Genomic DNA, 25,819 nt, shown 5'->3' with positions numbered 1-25,819 from the left:
GTTATAAATATAAATATATAAATATTTATCCATTGGAAGTACACTGTAGAGAAAACACAGTTTCATCAGTTGTTGTAAACCAATGGGCTGTGCTAGACATTTTGATCAATGTGATCAATGAGATCAAATAAGAAAAATCCTTTTAAACGTTTTTCTGGGCACAGTTTGGAGAATCACGACCCGTGGGCTCTGCGTGGTTCGCCGGATCCCCGACAGAAAAGACACGTGCCGTGAGGATGGAGAAGGAGAAAAGTCGTTCCATTGTGTAACTGCACACGAGGGGCTTCTGCCAGGACTGAATTGGCTCTTCAATGAGAGCAACCACCTTTAAATATAGAAATTTGTTCATTAAAACTGCACTATGTTTTTCTCTGTATTTAAGCGTGGATCAGTTTTGAGCTCACGTTGAGGGGATGGTACTCCGTCCTCACACATTCCTTCATGTTTTTAAGTAGCTCCTTCAGGACTGGCATCACTTTACGGGCGTCTGGGCAGTCATACTCAGCCACGGTCTTCACAAACGACTCGTAGCTTGTTAGAACATCCAGCATCTTTTTGACACAAGACTGAAAGAGAAGACACAAAACATTCATTATCTATTCTCCCACAGTGAGTAGGTTCACTTTCTACGCATGTTTTTTCCCCTCATGTTTCTGTGATGTGTTAATGACTTAGTCTTAATGTTTACCTCAGGATTTAGTCTGAGAGTCCTGGGATCGCAGTGGTCCTGTGCGTCCATCCAGGCAAGAGAGGTGGTGAAGTTTTTGATGCCTCTTTGATGTCTGCTTACAAACTATGAAGAAAACGGAAAATAAGAGTAACTGTAAACTATGATATAAAAGAAAGCAAATCATATTTGGCGTACTTACAAATTATAAGTCTAGAATAGAGTGTTAAATCATATAACAACCAAAATCTCTTACCGCAACTTTAGAAATTTGATTGAATTGTAAAGCACTATCACGGACTTTGCTGCAATCATCATGTTGACCAGCCGGAGCACTTGCAGCATAAAAAAAAAACATAAAAAAAACCATAAATCCATTTATAAAATTCATGATGGTGGGTCGTTCGTAGTGTTCGATTAAGCTCAAGTGGAGAGAGCAGATGAGCGTCTGTCTTATATTCTGAGCGGCGCTGCAATCTACCTGTCAAAACAAAAGACAAAAAAAACCCTGACTGAGTCACCCCGCTAACTGCCCTCGTATTGCCTTGGATTTGTATATGAGCAATAAAGAAGTAAACAAAAGATGAATCTGATGGGAATTAGGAAAATATAAATAAACATTTTAAACTAGTAACTCGTGGACTGAACTGCCACGACATGGAAAGCAGAAAATCTTTACAAAACACAATTTTAATTTCTAACATTAACCCGACATTAATGGCGACCAAACTTTAATTTAACATTTTTTATTATAATTTAATCTAATTTCAGAAAACGTTTCACATCTTTAAAGTGAAGGAAGTGAGAATAACCTTTTCATTTGACACTTTAAACCTGAATTACTCTTATAGATTAACTGGAAGATTAGCCAAAGTTTCCCATCGTCTCCACAGTGTGTGCCGCTTCTGTACCAGAGAAACACTGACAAACATCTTTTTCTGTACAATCCTGCAATACAAACTACAGTATCAGCTCGTAGAAAAAAAATAGTTATTATTTGAATGGGGAACGGGATGTTGGAACTTTGCGATCACTGCTCGTGACGTCATCCCTGACTAACCCGGAAGTGTTTTTGCAGCCGCGATGTTTTTGTTGTGAATGGGGAACATGGCAAGTAAAGACAGATTAAAGGCCAGACAAAGGTTTCATGGCAAATTTTATTCATTTCATAGAATTTACATTTCTGTTTCATTACAGATATTTGTTGATTTATGTGTAGGTGCAAAAAGCTGCTCTATATCACTGCTGCTAGCAATAGAGTTGTGTTTAATCATTGCTATTGAATATGATTGTCATGCTATCATCCATACATGCACTATTTAAGACATTTTACATTTGTTTTATAATTGTTTACCCTTTAAATTGCATTATATTTTGTATTGTTAAATATTTCAGTAAAGGCACACTGCAAAACGTGCTAAGTGAAATTACTTTATAACTAATTCTAATTTTATTTTATTACAAATTATTCCCTTTATTCGAGTAGTTCGATAACCATGATTCACGTGTGGAATCTAGTTATTTCATAGAGTTGAATAATGTTTTTTTCCTGCTTGACAACTGCATTCATCATCAGCAAAAATACTTAGCATTGTCATTTTTGCTTTGACGCACAACTATAATGCATTGTTTTTATGATTGTTTTTAGGTTGCTTTAAGAGAACCATGATGAACTTTGATGGATTGGACCCTGGGATGGGTGAGTATCCCCCTGCCCTCCATGGAGCACTGGAAGCGGGCATAGAGCCGTCCATGGACCCTCACCTGAATCCCACCCTGATGGGGCCTGGCGTTGAATTGGACCCAGAGGCGCTGGCTGTGGCCGTGCCCGAGACAGTCCACCTGGTCGAGGGCATGTTCTCGGAGCTCCACAGTGTTGTGTCAGAAGTGGGCATACCCGTCACTGCCACCCATTTCGATCTGCAGGAGGAGATGCTTTGGATGGGCAATCATAGAGTAAGAAATATAGTTTAAGCGTTCAGACTGCACACAAACCGAGTCAAAAGTGGAACTAAGTTTACTGAACCAGAACTAGAGCAGGACCAAACCAAGTCTACATCATACTAAACTGGGCTCAAACCAGGACCAAACCAAGTGTGAATGCACCATAAGATTCTACAATGCACTCATATACCTTGTTCTTTGTGTTCATATATTTATATGGTGTCTTTATGACAAATATCAAAAAGAATAAGTGTTGAACTTATGCAGATAATTTTCATCAGCAGGACTGTTGATTTTCCAGATATTTTAGCCTTAAACATATTTATTTAAAAATTGCTAAATGAACAAAGTTAATTACCCTACATCTTCTTTCAGTTAACAGAACAGGACTACATGACTAGATGTTTCAAAAATGTATTGTAATATTACAATCTTGTTAATAATAAATAACCACTACTACATAATAATTACCAGTTAATATATGGTACCTAAGCTAAAGTGATACTTTACATTGATTTGTTTCAGCAAAATGGTAAAAGAATGAACACTAAACAAATACCTAGTTACTATAACAAGGGGTGCAATTATTTCACTCAAGGAGATTTTTGGAAGAAAAGTAGCAGTTCTACATGAACGTTGTGTATGTAACTATGGTTCTATGAGTCCCGCCAGAGGGCAGTGCTGAAAGCACTGAATGTTTTTTATGCATGTGCAAAGGGAACATTCAGTTCTTTCAGCATCGTCTTCTGGCGGTCAGGAGGGATGAAATAGAACTGCTAGTCTCCCCATACACTTGAAATAACTGTTATTATGACAGGTTATTTCCATTGTATTTTACTCTGCGAGATCTGCATATCGTTACATAATAGAAATACAGAAAGACTTAATTAATATATTATTTTTCTAGGGTCATGCCACATCTTTCTTTGGTCCAACGATGGGGCGATACTCATCTTTTCAAGTGCATGCATCAGATGATATACGGCACATTCAGAGCCTGGAGACAGGGGTCCTGTTTCTATCCAAAAATGACCTCAAATGCTGCACCCGAGGAGGCATAGTTATGTTTGATTATCCGTAAGTATAAATGCCAAGATTAATCTGTTAATTGATCATTGTGGTTATTTAAGTCATAATATAATCGTACTGGTCAATCTACGTTCCTACCCTCACCTATGGTCATGAGCTCTGGGTAATGACTGAAAGGACGAGATCGCAGATGCAAGGAGCCGAAAGGAGCCGTTTCCTCCGCAGGGTGGCTGGGCGCTCCCTTAGAGATAGGGTGAGGAGCTCGGTCACACGGGAGGAGCTCGGAGTAGAGCTGCTGCTCCTACATGTTGAGAGGAGCCAGCTGAGGTGGCTCGGGCAACTGCTCAGGATGCCTCCTGGTCGACCTCCCCAGGTTCTGGGCATGTCCCACCGGGAGGACGCCCGGGGAATACCCAGGACACGCTGGAGGGACTATTTCTCTCAGCTGGCCTGGGAATGCCTTGGGGTCCCACCGGATGAGCTGGAGGACGTGTCTGGGCTGAGGGAAATCTTGGAGTCCCTGCTTAGACTGCAGCCCCTGCGACCCGGCCCCAGATAAGCGGAAGAAAATGGATGGATAATTGTAACAAATAGAAAATACTAATTTTGAGAACATTGGAATTTCAATTCAATCTATACTTCTAATGTAAAATGTGTTTTTTATTGTGCTTTTTATGTTGCAATAAATTTACTTTATCATTTAGAAAAAGTTTGATTTCATAAAGCTACTACTACAAGTAGACACTAACATTTTATATTGTAACATTACTAATGTAAAAAAAAAAAGAAATTACATTTTTAACATGTTTTATTCTTATTTTCAGGATGGAGGAGGGAGCGGACATGCACAGTCTCCTCATGACAGACAACAATACTGTTCTTATGGGAGGACTACAAAATTATGTGGTTGAAGTTGATTTAAATACAGTTCAAGAGACACAAAAGGTAATGTTCTAAGCTAAACTTCAAATTACTTTTAAGTTATAATTTTTATGAAATTCCAGTAAAACTAGGAAAATTCAACATACAAAATTGATCCATTTTATTAGTATGAATCTAACATTGTAAAAACATTTTCTTTGCTGTCATTTAACCTTTTGGTTTATTGTGAAGGCATAAACTGTCAGACCCTTATTTAATGTATTTGTGCATTGTGTTTTTTGACAGTTCACTGTCGAGGTCCCTGGCGTTGCAATAATGAGACAGACAAGTCGATTTTTCTTCTGTGGACACACCTCTGGCAAAGTAATGATATTTTAATAATTTTCAGGATTAAATTACACATTTGAAAGGAGAAGTGTGGAAAATGTAATTTTATTAGCTTTTAGCCATGTTATAACAATGTTCACTCATCGTAAATTGCTGGATTGCATTTTCATTTCTTCATACATACTTGAGAAGTCCTTCATTTAAAGTTAAAAAATCACATGCATTTCAGAACATGACTTATTTATAACTAATAAGACCCCAATGAGGCAGGATATTTTCTTCTCTACAGAGCACATAATATCTCATAATGGCATATTTGCCTTTTAAATTGAACAAACTGTAAGGTTGCAAGTAATATTTCAACCCCTTCACCGAACAGACCTCTTGCTTTGCTTTGCTTACACTGCCTGGCAAAAAAAGTCGCCACCAAAAAAAAGGTCACACACTCTAATATTTTGTTGGACTGCCTTTAGCTTTGATTACGTCACACATTCACTGTGGCTTTGTTTCATTAACCTTCTGCAATGTCACAAGATTTATTTCCATCCAGTGTTGCATACATTTTTCACCAAGATCTTGCATTGATGATGGTTGATGGTGACTTTTTTTTGGCCATGCATTGTATATTCCTAACTTCTTTGTGTTATAAACAGGTCACTCTTCGGGATTTGCGTAGCTTTAAAACAGAGCATGAGTTTGACGCCTTCTCTGGGAGCCTGTCTGATTTCGACGTCCATGGAAACCTGTTAGCAGCCTGTGGGTTTTCGAGTCGCGGTCTGAATGGTTTGGCGTGTGACCGTTTCCTGATGGTTTACGATCTCAGAATGATGAGAGCAGTGACCCCACTGCAGGTTCACATCGACCCCCTGTTTCTGCGCTTCATCCCCACCTATACCTCCCGCCTGGCCATCATCTCACAGACAGGTACGGGACCGCACTAGCACTGGTATCCTTAAAAACATGAACAAAATAGGTTTAGAGAAATTTGAGGAGATCCTTTACATAACACAGCCCTTTCTTTGGAGCTTGCATTGCATTTACAGCAACACATCCCAAATGTCTTAAGATACATTAGTTTATCCAGCAGTTCGCAAAAAACATTTGTGCACTGCTGGATGACCACTGAACATTTCTTACACCATAGTGTCAGAATACTTTTGAATGAATGCCAAGTTTAGTATTCAGCATCTTAAAATCTCCATTGGTTTAACATTAGGGTGAAAATTGTATGAGATGTGACAACAAAATTGCAAGCTCTATTTTGTATTACAGTAAAAGTAATGTCAGGAAGTTCCTAGAGCTACAGTACATATTCACCATAGATTTTATCAGAAGGGCAGTTTCGTGAATGATTTTACACACAAGGCCTTTTAGTTACTCATTTCTCTCTGTTTCCATTTTCCCCTCCGTTTCTTCCAGGCCAGTGCCAGTTCTGCGAGCCCACCGGTTTGGCAAACGTGGCCGACATCTTCCACGTGAACACGGTGGGGCAGCTACTCATGAGTTTTGATGTTTCGTCTAGTAAACAGGCGCTGGCGTTCGGAGACTCGGGAGGCTGTGTGCACCTCTGGTCGGATGCTCCGGAGGTCTCATTCAATGATTATTCCAGAGAAACAGAATTTGCATTGCCGTGTATTGTGGACAGTCTGCCACAGCTGGACTGGAACCATGATCTCCTGCCTCTGTCCCTGATCCCAACCCCTCTGACCTCAGCAGAGCCTCTGCTGTCAGACTGGCCCCCTGCCCTTGCAACACCTTGTCCAAGGTAGGGGTGAGACAGTATTTGATAAATTTACACTGTAAGTAACTGTTACAAACATTTGTTAATATACACTCAACCAATTAAAAAAAAAAATAATAATAATTTAAAGGTCCTTTACCCAATTTTTCCCATGTATTTGAGCAAAATTTGTCTTTCCCCAGTGCAGTATAAGCAGCTCAAAATAAGTCCACTATATGCTGCATCTAATTATAAACCGTTTTTGTATTCAGTAATCAAGGTCAGGAAATGCACGTTAGCATGCTAGTTATTGTTAGCTTTACCGTGACAGCAAAACTCAGTTTTAAGAAAAAGAAGGTAAAATTTTAATCTTAATTACTTTTCTTAAATGAAACTATATATATATTATGGTTAGTGTTTTCATTCAAATACTATTACTTCTGAGAAACAAAAGCTATACAGTGCCATTATTTGTTAAATCAATAAATATATTTATAGTTCCTCCTAGTGCAAACATATGCACTCTATAAGACATAGGGAAAATAAAGTCTAGTTCTATAGTAATCGTTGGGTTTTCTCAGATATTAATTACACATTGTTTTTATCAGCTGGTATGAATCATTGTCCACTCATCGCAGTATGTTTGAACAGAGCATGTACTACGCATTAATTATCCAAAATGAAGAAGTGCAGTACTATTCTAGCTGTGAGTGAATTGGCCTTTAAATGCCCAACTATATTATTTAGAATTAAGGCATTTTTAAGTACTTTTTGGACCACTGGCAATTCAGTTAGCATATGTATGGAAAGCAAATGTAATTTTGAGCAACCAAATCTCTATCATACAGTTTGCCAGCAGAGTGAGCTGAAGAGTGAAGCTATTTAAATCAGACTAAAAACAATAGCTGATAGCTTCAAATAGGATTGAGCAATATTGACAAAACATTTAATTATAATATATTTTGTGGGATTATCCTGATGACAATGTTCACTCTATATTATAGAAATCCATCAAAGCTTATTTAACATGTAGTATTTTTGAGCAATATAAACACATGTAGCTAACTGAACAAATGCAAGCATAAATACAAGCAGGTGGCCAGGCCCTAAACAGAACTGTTACACATTTCACCTTTAAATTGTTCACACTGCTCATTATTATTAACTGGTAATACTTAGAATGAAAAGTTATGAGCTTAAAATGTTCATTTCATTTGGTTGCAGCACTTGGCAGAGGGAACCATGATCCTTTGGTCCTTTTCAGTTTAACAAAATTATGGCTACAAAACAAAACTTATTTAGTCTTAATATTTCAATATTAGGTCAATATAATTACATTTCTAGATGAATAATGTCTCCATTCAGTATTGCAGGGAATATGATATGGTGAGACCTGACGTAAAATGAATGACGACATACTGTAGATCCTGATTTCTGATACCGCTTTCTTTCAGATCTTCTCCTTTCTTCTTTGGCATTACATCCTTCCTGGTTACTAGCTTCACTGAACTGCAGCTTAAATGAAGAAGTTGGGCTCCACACATGAGCTCATTGTTTACAAAATACAATACAGTGGTTTACTAGCGTTCGCTGACAAATCAATATGTCATTTCTGCAAAAGACAAAAGACAACAAAAGAAGACATATGCAGGAACTACAAACTATGCAAATATTGACAAATATTGAATATTTATTCTTTATAATTGGTATCTCAGGGTTAATAGATTTTACAGTTATAATAAAATAATATTCTTTATTTATCGATACAAGTATTATAAATAATAATATACTTTTCTGTTCTATACTATGGAACATTCCAGGCAAAGCAATAACATCTTCATGGAGAGAAGCAGGTAGCAAACCCCCTATCAGAAAAGTTAAATTATCAAATAACACCTTCATATTTTGTTAATGGTTTCAATATCATGCCAAATGTTAAAATATAATATTTCTTCTCACCAGAAACATGACACCACATTTGACATCGCGACTTTGATAATTTAGACAGATTATACAAGTTACATTCAAATCAAATGTATGCATTTGCCTCCAGGCGTGCCCCTCCTGTTGACCCAGAGATTTTACGCACAATGAAGACTGTCGGGTTCATTGGATATGCTGCCAATCCTCGCACTCGTCCACGCAACCAGGTTTGAGAATTAAGAGTCTGTTTTGATGCACATAACTTTGTGTTGTTCTTAGGGCTGCAACTAACGATTATTTTAGTAGTCAACTAGACAGCAATTAAGTCTTTACGTAGTCGACTAGCAAGCACTTATTTCTATTGTACATTGAAAGTCATTATCAACAAAAATAAAGGTATAAAGCACATTAAACAACTTGGAGCCGTGCGTTATGCAGTTTTAACGCACTTCACGGAGTCGTAGGCGTTTCTCTGCCTTTTTCAAAGCTTACTTATTTAACAGAAATTATTTATCCCTTTTTGACTTGATAACACTGTCTTTAGTATAAAAAGGTCTTGTTGAGTCTATACACTTTCAGCTGTATCAAAATACAACTGCAATTAATCTCCAGTTCTCCTGCAGTGATTCATAGACATTTTGGGGTCTTTCCTTCTGGCAGTGTTGGACTAGACAAATGTTCTTGTACAGGTTCATTCAAAACACATTCAGTTTACAGAGAATTCTTCATTATTCCCCTTATGTTGGAAAGTCCTGATTTCCTGTTTTTTGACATCATGCTTTAGGTAGAAAACCACTTTGAATATGCTTAAAATATGTATATAAAATTAAGTAAAAAAATACAAACTTTTATTTTACTTATTTTTTGCAATGACAACAGTGGTATTTTGGGGGCAAATATCTGATTGTAAGAAGAATAAGGGCATTTTTACTTTCTATTTTCCTTCCTGATATTTGCTGGTACTAGAAGATGGACACTGAATATTCAAAGCAGTGTGGCTAACGCTTTGCATGTATTATATAAAAAACTCAGTTCAGTTCTTTTTTCAGCTAAATCAAAATGGTCAAAATTGTGATCAAATTGGAAAAAGCTCAATTTTCTCTACTTCAGATTCTTTTGTTGACAATTTGAAAACCAAGCATTTAATTTTAATCTATATCATTTGTTGTCACTTTAACTGTTCTTGTTGTGTTCAGGTGCCATACAAAATCAAAGACGTGGAGCAGGATTATGACAGCTATAACCAGGTTCCTGAGTCTCCGATCGGCCGTGATGAGGAGCCCCACCTGTACATGGTCCCCAAAAAATTCAGAAAGGTTTGTTTGACTATTATTTTAAACTAACTTTATTAAACCAATAAGGGAATTAACTCCATAATACAGTAAAATAATATACAGAGCACTTATCGAAAGCTAATAGAATAATGCATAAATATACTTAATAATAATTCAAGCAAGTTTAGTTTATCCATTATTTGGACCGTATATGAATTCATTAATCTTACAAAAAGAAAAGACGGTTTAAGTGAAAAACTGTTGGGTCACGAAATGGACTTTCAGCAGGATATATCTGTTACTGATCTCAAAACTACAATAGAGTATGGTGTTTTCATTTACCAGTAGTTTCACAAATGTTGGTAATTTAAATTGGTGACAATGTCCATTATTCCTGTCCCCAACTCAAATAAACAGTAACAGCTCTCAGAATGTGAAATCACAATACAGTTAACATTAAAGGTGCTGGGCTTGATTTTTACAGAACTACTTAATTTCAGGTTTGCAGTGATTAAGTTATTCCTCATTTACCTTATGCATTCAGAGAATCCTAATTATTCAACAAGATGAGTTTATAAGCACTCATTACAGCTCTTAGAGTCCAGTATGGAGTTTTGCTGTCACAGTAAAGCTAACAACATCTAACATGCTAACGCACACCCTTGATTATTGGACAATAAAACATATCATTAGATGTAGACAGCACACAGTGGCCATATTTTGACACTTAACCCACCTCGCCCCTAGTGTCTGCATACACTGGTGTATGAGTGTGTTTTGTGAATGGACGAGTTTTGTTTTTATATATATATATATATATATATATATAAGTATATAAGTATTTTCAAAAAAAGAAATACAGCAGATCACAAACAATGCAGAGTAACAAAATATAGTTGTTCCAATAACAATACCTAATTTTCTAATATATCAGTCCATATCTCTCCATGTCATATATCTCGTTGACAACTAGAATCCAGTCTGTGAGTACAGGTGCATCTTTACACAACCACTTGCGGGTTATAGCCTTTTTCACCATTTTTCCCCAGCTAATAATATTGACAAAAAATATTTGTCTGATCTCCACATCCCATGTGAAAGGTTACTCAAATAGACTTCAAAAAAATCCCAATGTCAAGACAGGTCCAAACATACCCTGGATTGCGTCTATCACCAGTGACCAGAAGGGTGCCATCTTGACACAGAACCAAAAGATATGAAAATGCTCAGCCCTGTCATTGCCACAATCTCTCCAAAATTGAGCTTTATCTGGGTCATTACAATGTTTGCTCATGACTTAAGGCAGACATGTCAGACTCAAGCCCGCAGGCCAAATTTGGCCCTCGATATACAGTGAGGCAAATAAGTATTTGAACACCCTGTGATTTTGCAAGTTCTCCCACTTAGAAATCATGGAGGGGTCTGAAATTTTTCATCTTAGGTGCATGTCCGCTGTGAGAGACAATCAAAAAAAAAAATCTGGAAATCACATTGTATGATTTTTTAAAAATAATTTATTTTTGAGTTACTGCTGCAAATAAGTATTTGAACACCTGTCTATCAGCTTGAATTCTGACCCTCAAAGACCTGTTAGTCCACCTTTAAAAAGTCCACCTCCACTCCACTTATTATCCTAAATTAGAAGCACCTGTTTGAGGTTGTTAGCTGTTACTGTTAGTAATACACTAAGACGTCATGGTTTAAAATCATGCATGGGACGGAAGGTTCCCTTCTTAAACCAGCACATGTCCAGGCCCGTCTTAAGTTTGTCAGTGACCATTTGGATGATCCAGAGAAGTCATGGGAGAAAGTCATGTGGTCAGATGAGACCAAAATAGAACTTTTTAGTCTTAATTCCACTCACCGTGTTTGGAGGAAGAATGATGAGTTCAAATACTTATTTGCAGCAGTAACATACAAATAAATTATTTTTAAAAATCATACAATGTGATTTCCAGATTTTTTTAGATTATGTCTCTCACAGTGGACATGCACCTAAGATGGAAAATTTCAGACCCCTCCATAATTTCCAAGTGGGAGAACCTGCAAAATCACAGGGTGTTCAAATACTTATTTGCCTCACTGTAATTATATTTGACCCGCGAGATCATATCAAATATATATTAGAGCCAGCCCGCTGGCTGCCACGCAAGTATAGTGCATGCACTGCTAATACTACTAATCCCAGAATGCTTTGCAAATATGTTGCTGCAGGCCCCAACCACTTCTGTTGATCACCTGTCGCCTCACTCAAATTTAATCCACCCATTCTGAAAAACAGGCAGATGTTGTTAAAATGTTTCAATAAATATTTAGTTTGGCCCGTAACTTAGAGTTTTTAATTTTGGCCCTCTATGAATTTGAGTTTGACATGGTAGTGTTGCAAATATTTAACCAATCATCCTCTGATATTTTAACATTAGCTTCTTTTCCCCATGCCACTTTCATATATATATATATATATATATATATATATATATATATATATATATATATATATATATATATATATATATATATATATATATATATATATATATATATATATATATATATATATATATATATATATATATATATATATATATATATATATATATAGTAGAAATACTTTTTGCAGTTTGTAAACATTTATAGACTGTGGTTATTTGTTTCTTGGGAATGTCGCCTTTACAAGCTTCTATAAAATTCTTCACCAAATCACTTTCTCAATAAATAACTTTTTTTTTAATCAAAATAATGGCTTAACTGAAAATATCTAAAGAGGCCATGTTTGCCCAAATTATGTGCATCAGGTGAGTGGTTCCTTGATGTAAAGTGCTTTGAGTGCCTTGAAGGTGGAAAAGCGCTATATAAAAATGTACAATTTACCATTTTATATTTATTTTTCCTCAGGTCACAATCAAATACTCTAAACTGGGACTGGAGGATTTCGACTTCAAACATTACAACCGAACCCTCTTTGCAGGTCTGGAGCCTCACATCCCAAATGCCTACTGCAACTGCATGATCCAGGTAAGACAAATACACATTTACTGGCTGTTGGTTGAGTTTAGTGGGAGAAGAGTGTGAAAAATACATACATTAAAACTGACACAAGAAGCCAAGATGGCTGATTCAGAAATCCCTGGGAAACCGAAAGTAACTTTATCACTTGATCTAGGCCTAGATAATTTCTATATCAGCTTGTTCTAAAAAGTGATAGATGGAACAATGATTTTTGTTTTGAGTCAATATTTATTATGGGTACTTTTTCTTTGTACTATTGGGAAACTTTTTTTATTTTTGTGTGCTATGATTTTTGATTTGAACTGTAGAGTGTTTAATAAATAACTTCTATGACTGATTTATAGATACAAACCAACTACTAAAGTATTTCATTCTGCTATATATTGGCGATATTGTACGTTTAGAATAGTTTTCTGGCAGCTAATCCTGCTTTAGTGTTATTGCATCAGTAACATTCATCAGTATCAATATTATCTTTTATCGTCTATATTTTCTTTATTGATATATCTCACTTTAAAATGTGTTTTCGTGACAGACCTAGCTTCATCAACTCTCCCAATGTCTACACAGGAGCAACTGAAGCTTAAGTGGTAGAGCTTGAATTAATAGTATTTATTATCATTTTAAAGGTGTTGTATTTCCTGGAGCCAATCCGCTGCCTGGTGCAGAATCACCTGTGTCAGAAAGAATTCTGTTTGGCCTGTGAACTTGGCTTCCTCTTCCACATGTTGGACTTGTCAAGAGGAGATCCCTGCCAGGTAAATACATGAAGAAAAAGACTCGCTTTCCAGCAATATAGCTCTCTGATTAAATATTCAATAAAATATTTGAGGCTTTCTAAACCCAAGACCCACAAATTATTCTAGGTTTCTATGAGACAAGACTTCTGTGTCTACGATTAAATTAAATTAATATTGTTATGTTGTGATTATATTGTTGAGTTGTCATATGGTGATCAGGAGGGGCTTATATAAGGAAGTTGCTTTAGCCCACACTTTTTTTGGTTTCAACCAGTACAAATAGAAAATGTGTGTGTGTATGTTTTTTATGTACACAAACAAAAATTAACTTCATTCAACTTCATTCATTTAACTAACTTAAAGTGGGACTAAACGCCCACATTTCAAACAGAGCTGCTAAACTGGGCAGTACTTGGACGACTAAAAGGGCGAGCGAGGGGAGAGGAGGGGTGGGACCTGGGGGAATGAGGAAGATACATTGTTCTAACAGGTATCCACGCTTCTAAATCTACTCCTGCAGCTGGGTGTTTGTAATCAGAAACACCTGGCTGTGATCGCGGCAATCTTGCGTGATGTCACAAAGTAGTTGTAGTGGCTGCTGCAGGCAGCACATATGCGTTTTGGATCACAAAGATGCACTTTTACCTAGTTAGCACTAAAATCACAAGAAAAAAGACTAGGAACAGTAGATAATACTATTAAAACACAATTTACACAGTTAAGTAGCAAAAACGTGGATTTAGTGCTTAATTCCTTTTTGAGGCCAATGTTTGTAGCAGGCATGCTGTAACCATATAATGTAACCATTAGGGCTGTACTTGACTAAACAAGTTCTTGGTCAGCTAAGACTTGGTCAATTGGTTGACTACAGAGGGCGTAGTGCAACTCACAAAACTAGTATCTTTCTGACCATGATGCGTAATCTCATGTATCTAACCCATATTGCACTGCGTTGTAACCACTATGCGTACAGAGAAGTATTAGTAAACAGTGTCTTCATATGTGAAAATAGAACTTCAGCTAATTCACTACAAGCATTTCCCAAGCTGCTGCTGTCCATATAAATCATTTAGAAAAATACTGGTTGACTAAGAAAGCACTGGCCAATTAATGGACTAAATATCTAAATGCTTACATCCTTAGTAACTTTATTTTATCGGAACTGATTTCACAGCGTCTTGACCAGCACAATGCCTAAAAAGTGTGTTGGCTTCTATACCTTAAAGAGCAAATTATTGGCCTTTTCCATCATTTCCTACATGGCTCTGTTTGGCACAATTTAACTCTTGATGATTTTAATATTAAACTGCCCCTCTTAAGGCCAGTAACTTCCTGCGGGCGTTCCGTACAATCCCGGAAGCATCTGCTCTGGGCCTCATTCTGGCCGACTCGGATGAGCAGACCGGAAAGGCTCGTCTCGGACGTCTGATCCAGAGCTGGAATCGTTTCATCCTCACTCAGCTGCACCAAGAGACACAGGAGCAGGAGGGACCACAGGCCTACAGAGGGACCAGCAGGTCAGGAGCTAGCACAACACAACCTCACAGGCCCACTATTTTTAGATTGGATTGTGATACAGTTTAGGACTGTTCAATTATAGCAAAAAAATGTAATCATTATTAGCTTATGCAGTATAAAAGTGGCTTTGCTCCAGATTTTGAATTGCTGTAACAAATGCACATAAGTACCGGTAATAATTATCCATAGCACATACCAAATACAGTGCTATTAGTTGTAGTTACTCCTCCATAAGTTTACAGTTTTACAGCATGATGAAAGTAACTAATTCTCCATAGTAATAAACAGTTAGATTGCATCACATACCAGTATACACAGGTACTGAACTACTGAGCTACAGCTACCCAATTTATAGATAATGTCACATGTGATTTTTGATACATTTTCTGTCTTTGCAGTGCTCTGGGCTCATCTGGGGAGTCGGTCATTGGTAAACTGTTTGGTTGTGAGGTGGAGAACAGCAGTCTGTGTCGCTGTGGTAAAGAGACAGTGCGCTCCTCTCTCACTCTGCTCTTCACAATGCACTACCCCGAACACAACTCACAAGGTACAGCCAGCCTTAGTCTGTACCCACTGCACTCAGTCTTCATCTAGAGTCCCATTCACTCATGTTTAGAATGTTCATTTTGTCTTCTTTTTATAACAGACTTCACTTTTTCTTCTAATAAGACAAAAGTACAAAGTTGTGTAAAAAGCTATTGCTTATTTACATGACATGTTTCGATAGTAGTACTTCCACCTTCATCAGAGGTGTCAGCTGACTGCTGTGGCATGACTGTTATCAGCTGTTTTTTCCAGGTGTGACCCATCGCGTATCGATCTTTGGAAAAATGAGTCCCATGTGTGACCCAAGGTAAAGCCCCCGTATCTCTGTTCTTGACCCACTCGTTAAGAAAAAGTAACTTCCTTTCTTTTTTCTTGAAAAAAGAAACATTAAAAGGAGTGTAAAAAGGAAACCATAACATGGCTAACAAGGTCTGTGAAAGAAAAGGAAACACAGTTAAATGTAAAGTCTGTAATATGACACCATTGTAAAAGGGAACACCAAGAAACAGAGGAGCACAAATACAAAAGATAGATACGAGAGGCTATTGAAATCAGGAAGCGATGTGGAAGATGAGGGGGCTTTACCTTGGCTCACATATGGAATACATTTTTCCAAAGACCACCACCATAGATCTTCCAGATCTGCCAAACTGACTACGCCCGGGAACAGCAGCTGATAACATCACAGCAATCATGTCAAATGTCATGGCAAATAAGCAATAGCTTTTTAGACTATTTGTCTTATTTGTCTTATATCAACTTGCGGTATATGAAAGCTGGAAGAATATATTTTGGGGCTCAGTATTTATGTATACAGTTTCTTTGCAATAGTGGGGATTTTTGCCTTTTTTATGTGATAATATACAATTTAAGCTGTAGAGGGTAGAATAAGGTGCTTTCAATGATACAGTCTATTTAAAAATGGTTTATTGGGATTATCCTGCTTTATGTAAGAAGCATAAAGTAGTCATGCCACTTACATTATTATCATTTATTGTGATATTTCTCTGTAACAATATATTGTGCTTTAAAATTTGTTACTGTGACAAATTTCCCAGTAAATTGCTGAGTACAAAATGCCAGAACCTTCCTCCAAAAATGCAGGAAAATCACTTCTGGCTTTGTTCATACATGACCCTATAAGTATATAATATAAAGTAAATTCCTGGGTCACACTGCATGTGTGAATGGGGCTTAGGAAACACTTTCTGTATTAAACTATCCACTCATTATTGTATGTGATTTGTTTTCATAGATAAGGTAAAGGAATATGATTTTGCTGAAATTCTAAAGAAGAGTATTTGTCTGGAGCAGAGCACTCAAGCGTGGTGTGAGAACTGCGAAAAATACCAACCCACGGTCAGTTACATTTTGCTGTATTTGTATTTTCTTTGATTAAAGGTCCTATATTATGCAAAATTGACTCTTGTAAACTTTAAACCATGTTAAAATGCTGTTGCGTTTTGTTTTTTTCACACAAGTAACCCTTTATTATTAGTCTGTGTACATCGCCAAAGCTCAAAATGTTCTGTTCCACCTTTTGATGTCATGAAACGGTAGTTTACAGGTTAACAATTATCTCTTACCTTTTGTTCAGTAGAGATCGACAATTCCTGGCCTGAAATTATTCAAATCATTGTAGTGAAGGTGTATGGATTTTAAAAAACACAGTGGTGCACTTCCTGTATTACCACATGACATCACAATGTGAAACAGAGTGTTTCCAGCTTGAGAGAAGAACTCAATTTGTAGGATTTGTGTTTTAAATGTGTGACTGAAACAAAACACGATTCAAGGTGCGTTTTTGATGAGGAAACATTATAACATAGATCGGAAAATATAATATAGGCCTTTTAATTATATTGTGTGTAAAGAAACTGCTGTAATAATCAATCAATCAGTCAATCAGTTTCACTTTATTTGTCCCGAGGAGCAATTTAAGCACATTGAGCAGTAAAATACAATAATAATAGAAAGCTCAAACACAAGTCTCAGTGAAGTTCAACAGGTAGGGTCATCAGATCCTGTGTCAGGGCAGTTTAGGAGGGTAACGGTCCTCAGGACAAAACTGTCCTCTCATTCCTCTGTGTCCTACAGCCCAGGCATTACAGCAGCCTCCAGGGGGAGCCAGGTAAACTCTGGAGACGCAACACGAGAGCCTTACCTAAGCCACTCTCTTACTCTGCTCTGTTGTTTTAGTTGGTGATAAGACAAGACATTCCCTTGAAGTATTCTGCCATATTTGGTGTTGAAAAGTCTGTTGCATTGTTGTAAAAAGTCTGTAGCATTTCAGAGCTAGCTGGTTAGCATAGCTACCTTCATGCAGGGTTGCCATGGCTACAGGAAAAAATGCTCCAATCAAACAATCCAATTGTCCTTAACTTCTGTCCTTTGAACTGCACATGCTGTACTTCTTAGTTGGAAGTTAAGTAAAAAATGTAAAATAAAATTTAAAAAGTAAAAAAAAAGTGTTCCAGCCGGTCAGCCACAACAGCAACCAACCACAACCATGGTCTTATATCCATGTAATGTAATGTCCATGTTTGTTCTTCAGGTTCAAACTCGAAACATCCGGTGCCTCCCTGATGTCCTGGTCATAAACTGTGAAGTGAACAGTGCCAAAGAGGCAGAGTTTTGGAGAGTCCAGGCTGAGGTTTGTAACACTGCAGGGAGTTAATATTTTTTACAAATCATCATTGATGTTTATAACAACTGCAACTAATAACAACTCAGCAATTATTTTTTTTAGTAGTCTAATTTTTTACATACATTTTTAACCAGATAACAGTAAAAATTTGGTAACTGAAGTCTTCTATCTAGATAGTGGAGATAGACAATATATGGATAGAATACAGATAGTGTATTTTTGATGAAAATCTGAAGTGATTTTGGCATGCTTTTTAGAGAGTATAATCCAAATAACGAGTAATGATTACTAAAACAGACATTATTTTAATCGTAGACTAGTTACAGTTATGTTGATTAATCCTAATGACATAACACATTTCTTTCTCATGTTTTCTATAATTCCTCCAGTACGCTTTTAACAAGGCCATGCAGAAAGAGGCGAGTGAGCCGCCCAAACCCAAAGACCCCCCGCCCCCCTTGCCGACAGAGTGGTGCCTCGAGTAAGGACACTTTAACAGTATAAATACAGTGTGTTTGCGTTTGAGTGTGATTTGACCAAAAGATAAGGAGAGTAATTTGTATTTCTTTTAATTGCATAGGCTTGGAAATCTATTGTAAATATAAGATCTCACTGTTTCTCACTCTGGAACCAAACCATAAAGACTGTCGAACAACCATCCTAACTTGGAGCAGTTCAAGCCACTAATTTGTATCATGTCTCAATATTAATACAGTATTGTGATCTTAGCAAGCCAGGCAACACCTCTCAAACTCTTCTGTATTGTTGTGGGGACATTATTATATTATAGACTAACCAAATATGACCACCTCCCTCAGCAAATTGCACCCCGCTAATACAGATGTTAAGTTTCCCTGTTCTTTCACTCTGGCCTTTTCAGTGCAGAGGAGGTGTGCAGTCTGGAGGGCTTCAGCTTCGACACTCGAGCTGAGGACCTGAGACACGTATGGATCCCTCTGACTCTGAAAATGTGTATCAGTAAAACACAAGGTCTGGAGATCAGCAGCTGGAACGAGACAGAGGAGGTGAGGGTTTGTATACGGCTGAACTAACTACTATACTGGAAATGCACTACCATCAATTTACACAGAGTTTGAGTTTTAATTTATCGCATCAACAAGGGATAAACATACCTGCATGTTTAGAAAATAAAACAAGCACCAACACTGGTCTTCTGCTTTTATTTATTATTTACATTTTCGTCTTTTTACATTGACTAAGTTCTTCCTGCATAGTTAAATTAATATTTTTGTTGTGACTTTATAATCCTACTTGTTTTGGTCCTGGTTTAATCGTATAATGACATATTTAAGATGGTATCGAAACCCTTATGTTTTGTGACTTGCCTGTTTGTAGTTGAGTGCAGAAGAGGAGGCGGAGGGGGCGTCTCTGTACGATTTGGTGGTGACAGTGCCTCACATTCTTGACGCTCGAACCGGAGGAAACCTGGTAGCTCACATCAAAGTGGGAGAGACCTACCACCAGAGGAAAGAGGTCAGGAAGGTTTAAACATTCTCTATTATAAGTCCACATCATTTTAGCTTGAATCTCCTAAACCAAAACCTGGACTACTGATATGTTGTTTCATTCATACATGGTTAGGTAACCTCATAAAATGTATTTGTTGCTAATTTCAATTTTTTGACAAATTTAGTTATAAATGTAAAATATTAAATCAAATTTTACTCAAATATAAAAATTTAAGCAAAGGATAATATGTGACTCCATTATGTTGTTAGGGCGTGACACATCAGCAGTGGTACCTTTTCAACGATTTTCTAATAGAACCAATTGATAAGGTAAAGTATCAAATTTGTTCATGGAAGTTGCTGAATGTGTTAGATTTAGAGACATGTTGTTTTACATTTGCTAGACTGAAGCTGTGCAGTTCGACGTGAGCTGGAAAGTGCCTGGGATCCTTTATTACTCCAAGAGGAACTACCACACGAAATATGACCTCCGCAGTACGTCATTTAGCATTTCACAAATAAATTCAGTTATTTGACTATGTTTAACTATCAACTAGGACTTAACAATTTGGGGAAAAATTTGAATTTGTCTGACAAACATTGTGATTTTGATTAGATTCGCGACTGATGTTTAATAATAAGAAATTCCACATATTAAAGTAAATAGTGTAATTTCATTTATTGGCATGTAAAAAAGAAATTTAAAGGTGTACTGTGTAACATTTGCACAAAAAAAAAAACAACTGCCATTTTTTTGTGCAATTGAATAAATGCAAGATGGATAAGTCTAAATGTCCTTAGAGACAAGCAGGTGACCCTCCACCAGAAATGTTACATAGTGCACCTTTAACGTTACTAAAGTAATATATTGAAAAAAGATTATTTACAAATTATAAATAAAAAGAGTATAATCCAAACCATATTATATTTACTGTAAAAATATAAATGGTTGTACATCCATACCTGAATTGAATACCTGTCTATTCACATGTTCAATGGCTCTTTGTCTCCTTAAGTAAAGAACCCCATAGACGCGAGTGTGCTGCTGACCGAGGCATCTTTGGCTCGTAAACAGAGGAAAACTCACGCCACCTTCATCCCTCTGATGGTCAGTGAAATGCCCCAGGCCGGAGACCTGGTCGGGCTGGATGCTGAGTTTGTCACGCTCAACCAGGTATGGAAGAAAATACATGCTGTATAGGGCCATTATTAAGTTTTTTCATATTAAACAAAGACAGAACAAGATCAAAGATAACAGAAATTATGAGGCGTAACATAAAATGAATTAACATAGAAACACTCACACATTTAGACATTTTAACAGTTGCAGACACGTACAAACTAAAAGTGCCATTGCTCAGTCTATTAGACATGTACTGATACCAATAAAGGGTTTTGTGTATCGATATTTGTTCATGTAATTGATAAAAATGTATTGCTGGCCAAGATCAAAATATAACAATCTATAGGAAAATTAAACTAAAACAAGATAGAGTTTTAAAATGCCGATGATATGTAAAGATATTTGTGAAATTAACTTTCCTTGTCTTGTAGGAGGAGGCAGAGCTGCGCAGTGACGGCACTAAATCGACCATCAAACCCAGTCAGATGTCCGTGGCCCGGATAACCTGCGTCAGAGGCCAGGGTCCCAACGAGGGTGTGCCTTTTATAGACGATTATATCTCCACCCAGGAGCAGGTAACAGTGGTCACCTGTACTCAATATCGCAGCGATTCTCAATCTCCAGCAGTTACCATTAATTACTATAGCAGTTAGTTTAAACTAAGCCTAGAGCGACTTAAACTGACTGTTGAGACTAAAAAGAGAAAAGAAGTGAGGAGTGGAAGTACAACGTACAGCTGTAACTTAAGCCCAAAACAAGTTTGGACAAATATTACTTCATATTGCCTTGCGCTACCAGGAACTGAAAAAGGTTTCTACTGGTTGAAAACCTCTTGTGTTCTTGTAGGTAGTTGACTATCTGACGCAGTATTCAGGCATTAAACCTGGAGACCTGGACGCAAAGATCTCGTCCAAACACCTGACCACCCTGAAGTCCACGTATCTGAAGCTGCGGTTCCTTATAGACACTGGGGTCCGGTTTGTTGGTCACGGGCTACAGAAGGACTTTAGAGTTATCAACTTATTTGTGAGTTAAAAACATTCAAGTTCTTATCATTTTTTTAACCTATTTTGGTTTGACTGCATCTAAATTAGTATTTATATTTTTATATTTCATTGTTGTGCTCTGCAGGTTTTGAAAGACCAGGTTATAGACACTGTTCACTTGTTTCATTTGCCTCGAAAGAGGATGATTTCACTGAGGTTCCTCGCCTGGTACTTCCTGGGTAAGATGCTTTGAAAAATGAAATTAGTAAAAGTAAGTAATTAATAATTTTTACAGTTGAATGTGATATTGATATAAGAAATATGATGTAAAAAATATGGTCAGTGAACAGAATTAATAAATTCAGAACGTTTGTTGGTATTTTGGTGCAAGCAGCAGTAATATTTAGCAATATTTAAATGGATATTAAATATAACATATACTTCAACAATAATAATGATAGAATTATTTCTATTATAGAATCGTATAATAGAAAGTGATCATTTATATGCAAAGGACACTAAAGAATGGATTTCATTAAAACTAAAAGATAATCGGGCTTATTTTTTTGTGGCAAATCATTTTAGTTTGGCACAACAAAAAATTTATGCTCTAACTTAGCAAAATAGGCAATAAAAACATTCCAAACACACAGCCATAAAGCCCTGTATTGCACAACGCTAAATAACAAGACACAAGCCCAATTCAAAGAAGGACTTCTTTCTCTCATCCATCTCTTTTCGTTATTTTCAGACCTGAACATCCAGGGGGAAACCCATGACAGCATAGAGGACGCGCGCACGGCTCTGCAGCTCTACAGAAAATACCTGGAGCTGAGTCGAGGAGGGGGATCAGACGATGTGAGGAAAATCCTGAAAGGGCTGTACGAGAAAGGCCGGCAGCTGGATTGGAAAGTCCCAGAGACTGAGACTGGAGGAGAGGGCCAAGGTATGAGCCCAGAGGAACACAGCTAAAACTATACTATTTACAGTCTCTTAATTTCACAATATGTGTCTTGATTTCTGCCATTTTGACAATTTAGGTTGGTTTAATTTTTATGTATAAAAGTTGTCAACATAGTTTTTAATGTTTCACTCAAAAACAGAAAATGTCTCCAGTCACAGGTTTAATTTTTTAAAGGTGCACGTAACTTTTCTGGGAAAGGGTACAACACTTGCATATTGTGGAATTAATCCATACTAATTATCTATAGCATCACAGGTGATTTGAATTACTCAAAAATACCTTGAAAAACTAGCAGGGCTGCCTCTCCACAGATCTGACCTATTACTTAGACTGTACTACCCGTTTATCTCCATGAAGAAAAAAAAGTTTAAAGGATTTTGTGAAACATCCTCGACAAAGGAAACAACAAAAGTAAATAAATAAAACTGCCAAAAATATATTTGAACTTAGTTTAAAAATCTGGACCAACAAACCTTATAACAAATTAAACTTTTCAAAACTACTAAAGAGGAATAATAACATTCTGAAGCCATAAAACTAGGAATGATGAAGGTTAAAAGTCCAAAACGTTGCACTCTGCAGGTGTGATGATATTGTTTACTGCAGTTATGAGAAACCATGTTTGAGTAAGTCATTCCATAAAATATAACTGTGTTTTGTGCCACAGGTGCAGCAGTGTTCCCCTCAGTGATGGGAATGTAACTTCAGACTGACGAGAAATGACCTCGAGGCTCTTTTTACCGGAAATGTAGAGAACCAGCTGAGTATAACACATTCAGTACTGGTTTAACTTGTTTTTTCCAGGTAGTACAATAACAAATTTGAATGTTACAATTACAGTGAAACAGTAACAGTGAAATTCCTCATTCTCTTTCATTAATTGTCCAAGAGTCAGATCCTCATTCCTCTAGCATGTGATCAGCTTTATGAAATCAAACTTCCTGAATGTGACAGCCACATAGGAATAGATTCAAATAAAATTAGCTTCTGAAATTGTCACAATAATAATTGTTTAATTCTTACGATTATATTGTGACCTGAAAATAACCTTGATTATTGATTAACTGAATGTTTTTGGCATTCCCGGCATCATGCCGTTCAACTGATTGTTTTACTGTAAGGTAAGTCATTTACCTCAGTCAGTTGACATCTGGTAGAGAAATGTGTATCACCAGCATTTTGTCATTTGATGCTCAGTTAGCAACATGTAAAAAATGTATAATTTTTCATCATAATGTGAGTGTGTTTTACTCAGTGGTCAGCTCTATATTTCAGTCTAGGAGGAAAACATGTTTAGTGTTGGTCACATGTACAGTTTATACAATGTGTTATTTTTTTTTAAGATGAATAGTATTTTCTATCATGTTCTGTGCTTGTTATAAATAATAAAAGACCTAAAGTTCAAGTCCAGTTGGGATATTTCTTTTTAACATTTTCCATACAATTTTCCATAATAGTTAAATAAGTTAAATTCATAGGGTTGAATATAACTGTAGCACACATAATATTCTTACTATAAGCCTTTTCCTTGTCTCTATGTAGTTTAATGCCATACTGTAGAACATTTGAGACAAAGCAATAGTATTTCTGTGGAGACAAGCAGGGGACAGGCTCAACAACTGGTAAATTACATAGTGCACATATAATGCATTGGATTTGTAGAGCAAGGCTGCCAATCTGCGCTACACACTCCTCAAACCACCACTGACACTCCATTCACACTAGGCGATGTGAGGGACATGTCTTGCCCAAGGACACAACAGTTTGCACTATAGAGCTATTGCTTCCCCACTGAGGCACCTGGTAATCCCATTGGTGTCCCTTCCAAGTACTAACCAGGCTCAACCCTGTTTAGCTTCTGAGATCAGGTGAGATTGGGCACTGACAAGCAGGTATCAATGTAATGAACTTCCATGCTGCTAATTAAAAATATAATAACAGACGACCCCCACAGTGTGTATTGCAAACAGTTTATTTGTAGTAAATGAAAAGTGTGCCATTCTGTGAGGAGAGAAAGAGCGGGTTTCAAGGACGGTTTGAATGTCTTTGGTCCATATTTTGGTGGAGGCATTTCAAAATGAGTTGGTGGGAGACAAGAAAGGCACTTCAGTTTACAGTTGTCTCAGAAATATTCGAAAAAAGGACACAAGATCAAACAGGGAAATAAAAATTAACAAATTCTATGTTGCAACCTCCTTTGTGCCTAATAATATGAATATCACATACAAAATGCCCCATGTGAGCACAAATTATATAGCTACATAAAGTTTATACAGTAAGAAATCAAATACATGTCAATTGGGAAGGAGAGAGAGTGAATGCATCCCCTTAGGAAGAGATCAGAAAGAAAAAAAGGCTTAAAAAGACAATGAAATATATTCTTTGGTGGAAAAAATAATATTCCCCATGTTTGGAATGTCGAAAAGAAAGAAAGCTGACAGAAATCAAAATGAGATAAACCTAAAATGGATAAACTAACCTAAAAAATCTCAGTTCCAGCACTTAGCAACTTCACATGTACTGGAAGAAAAGTGCCAAATCGTGAGTTCCTCTTACACTCCATAAAAGGAAATGGTCAAGGATTCCCCAATGGCTGTGTCCAATTTCAATATTACTTTCCTCCTTGATTCCTTATTTGTAAAATGCATACAATGAATCGAAATGGCCGTAGACGAGAAGGAAGTTTGCAGCTATATAGAAGGCCATACAGTGGAGTCAAGGAGACAAGTGAAAAGAAATAGGATGCAGCCCAAGTCAGTCAATGCAGTGAGAACAGTCGCGTTATAATCTAGGGCTAAATGTTAACATTAGCTAACCAGCCGAATGTGGGTAGACTGCAATTTTGGCTAACACACAAGCAATTATGGCATATTGGGTTTTCTACACATAATTAAACCAGCAACAAACTAGACTACATGTTTCTTTCATCTATAAAACAAACAAAAAATCTAATAAAAGATCAAAATTGTGATATTAATGGGGGAATTCAATGTTTAAAAAAGAAATACAAAATCTGAAGGGGAAAAAAAAGGCTATAGTGAAAAAAATGCG

At 36.9% G+C, this 25,819-nt stretch overlaps 1 protein-coding gene across 1 annotated transcript; it reads left to right on the top strand.

Moving 5' to 3' along the window:
• The first annotated feature begins 1,745 nt into the window (after positions 1-1,745).
• On the top strand, positions 1,746-24,171 carry pan2 (poly(A) specific ribonuclease subunit PAN2). Its single transcript, XM_033970064.2, has 26 exons — positions 1,746-1,809; positions 2,316-2,623; positions 3,519-3,688; positions 4,465-4,585; positions 4,808-4,885; positions 5,503-5,773; positions 6,269-6,614; positions 8,623-8,719; positions 9,689-9,808; positions 12,662-12,781; positions 13,405-13,533; positions 14,836-15,032; positions 15,432-15,580; positions 16,835-16,938; positions 18,134-18,232; positions 18,616-18,707; positions 19,107-19,251; positions 19,583-19,720; positions 19,966-20,025; positions 20,100-20,190; positions 20,712-20,869; positions 21,250-21,393; positions 21,665-21,844; positions 21,950-22,043; positions 22,556-22,750; positions 23,436-24,171. The coding sequence occupies exons 2-26, from the start codon at positions 2,333-2,335 to the stop codon at positions 23,468-23,470; spliced, it is 3,624 nt and encodes a 1,207-aa protein (XP_033825955.1). The 5' UTR covers positions 1,746-1,809; positions 2,316-2,332; the 3' UTR covers positions 23,471-24,171.
• Positions 24,172-25,819: the final 1,648 nt, after the last annotated feature.

Source organism: Periophthalmus magnuspinnatus, chromosome 7 (genome assembly GCF_009829125.3).
Source record: "Periophthalmus magnuspinnatus isolate fPerMag1 chromosome 7, fPerMag1.2.pri, whole genome shotgun sequence".
NCBI classification, from domain to species: Eukaryota; Metazoa; Chordata; class Actinopteri; order Gobiiformes; family Gobiidae; genus Periophthalmus; species Periophthalmus magnuspinnatus.
The sequence above is the reverse complement of the archived record's forward strand: the minus strand, read 5'-3'. Positions and strand labels throughout refer to the sequence as shown.

Bases quoted from the DNA above. Each gene is read 5' to 3' on its own strand.
- pan2 (XM_033970064.2), top strand. From the start codon at position 2,333: ATGATGAACTTTGATGGATTGGACCCTGGGATGGGTGAGTATCCCCCT. The intron at 9,809-12,661 runs GTTTGTTTGACT...ATTTTTCCTCAG, and splicing joins TCCCCAAAAAATTCAGAAAG to GTCACAATCAAATACTCTAA. The intron at 19,721-19,965 runs GTCAGGAAGGTT...TTATGTTGTTAG, and splicing joins CCTACCACCAGAGGAAAGAG to GGCGTGACACATCAGCAGTG.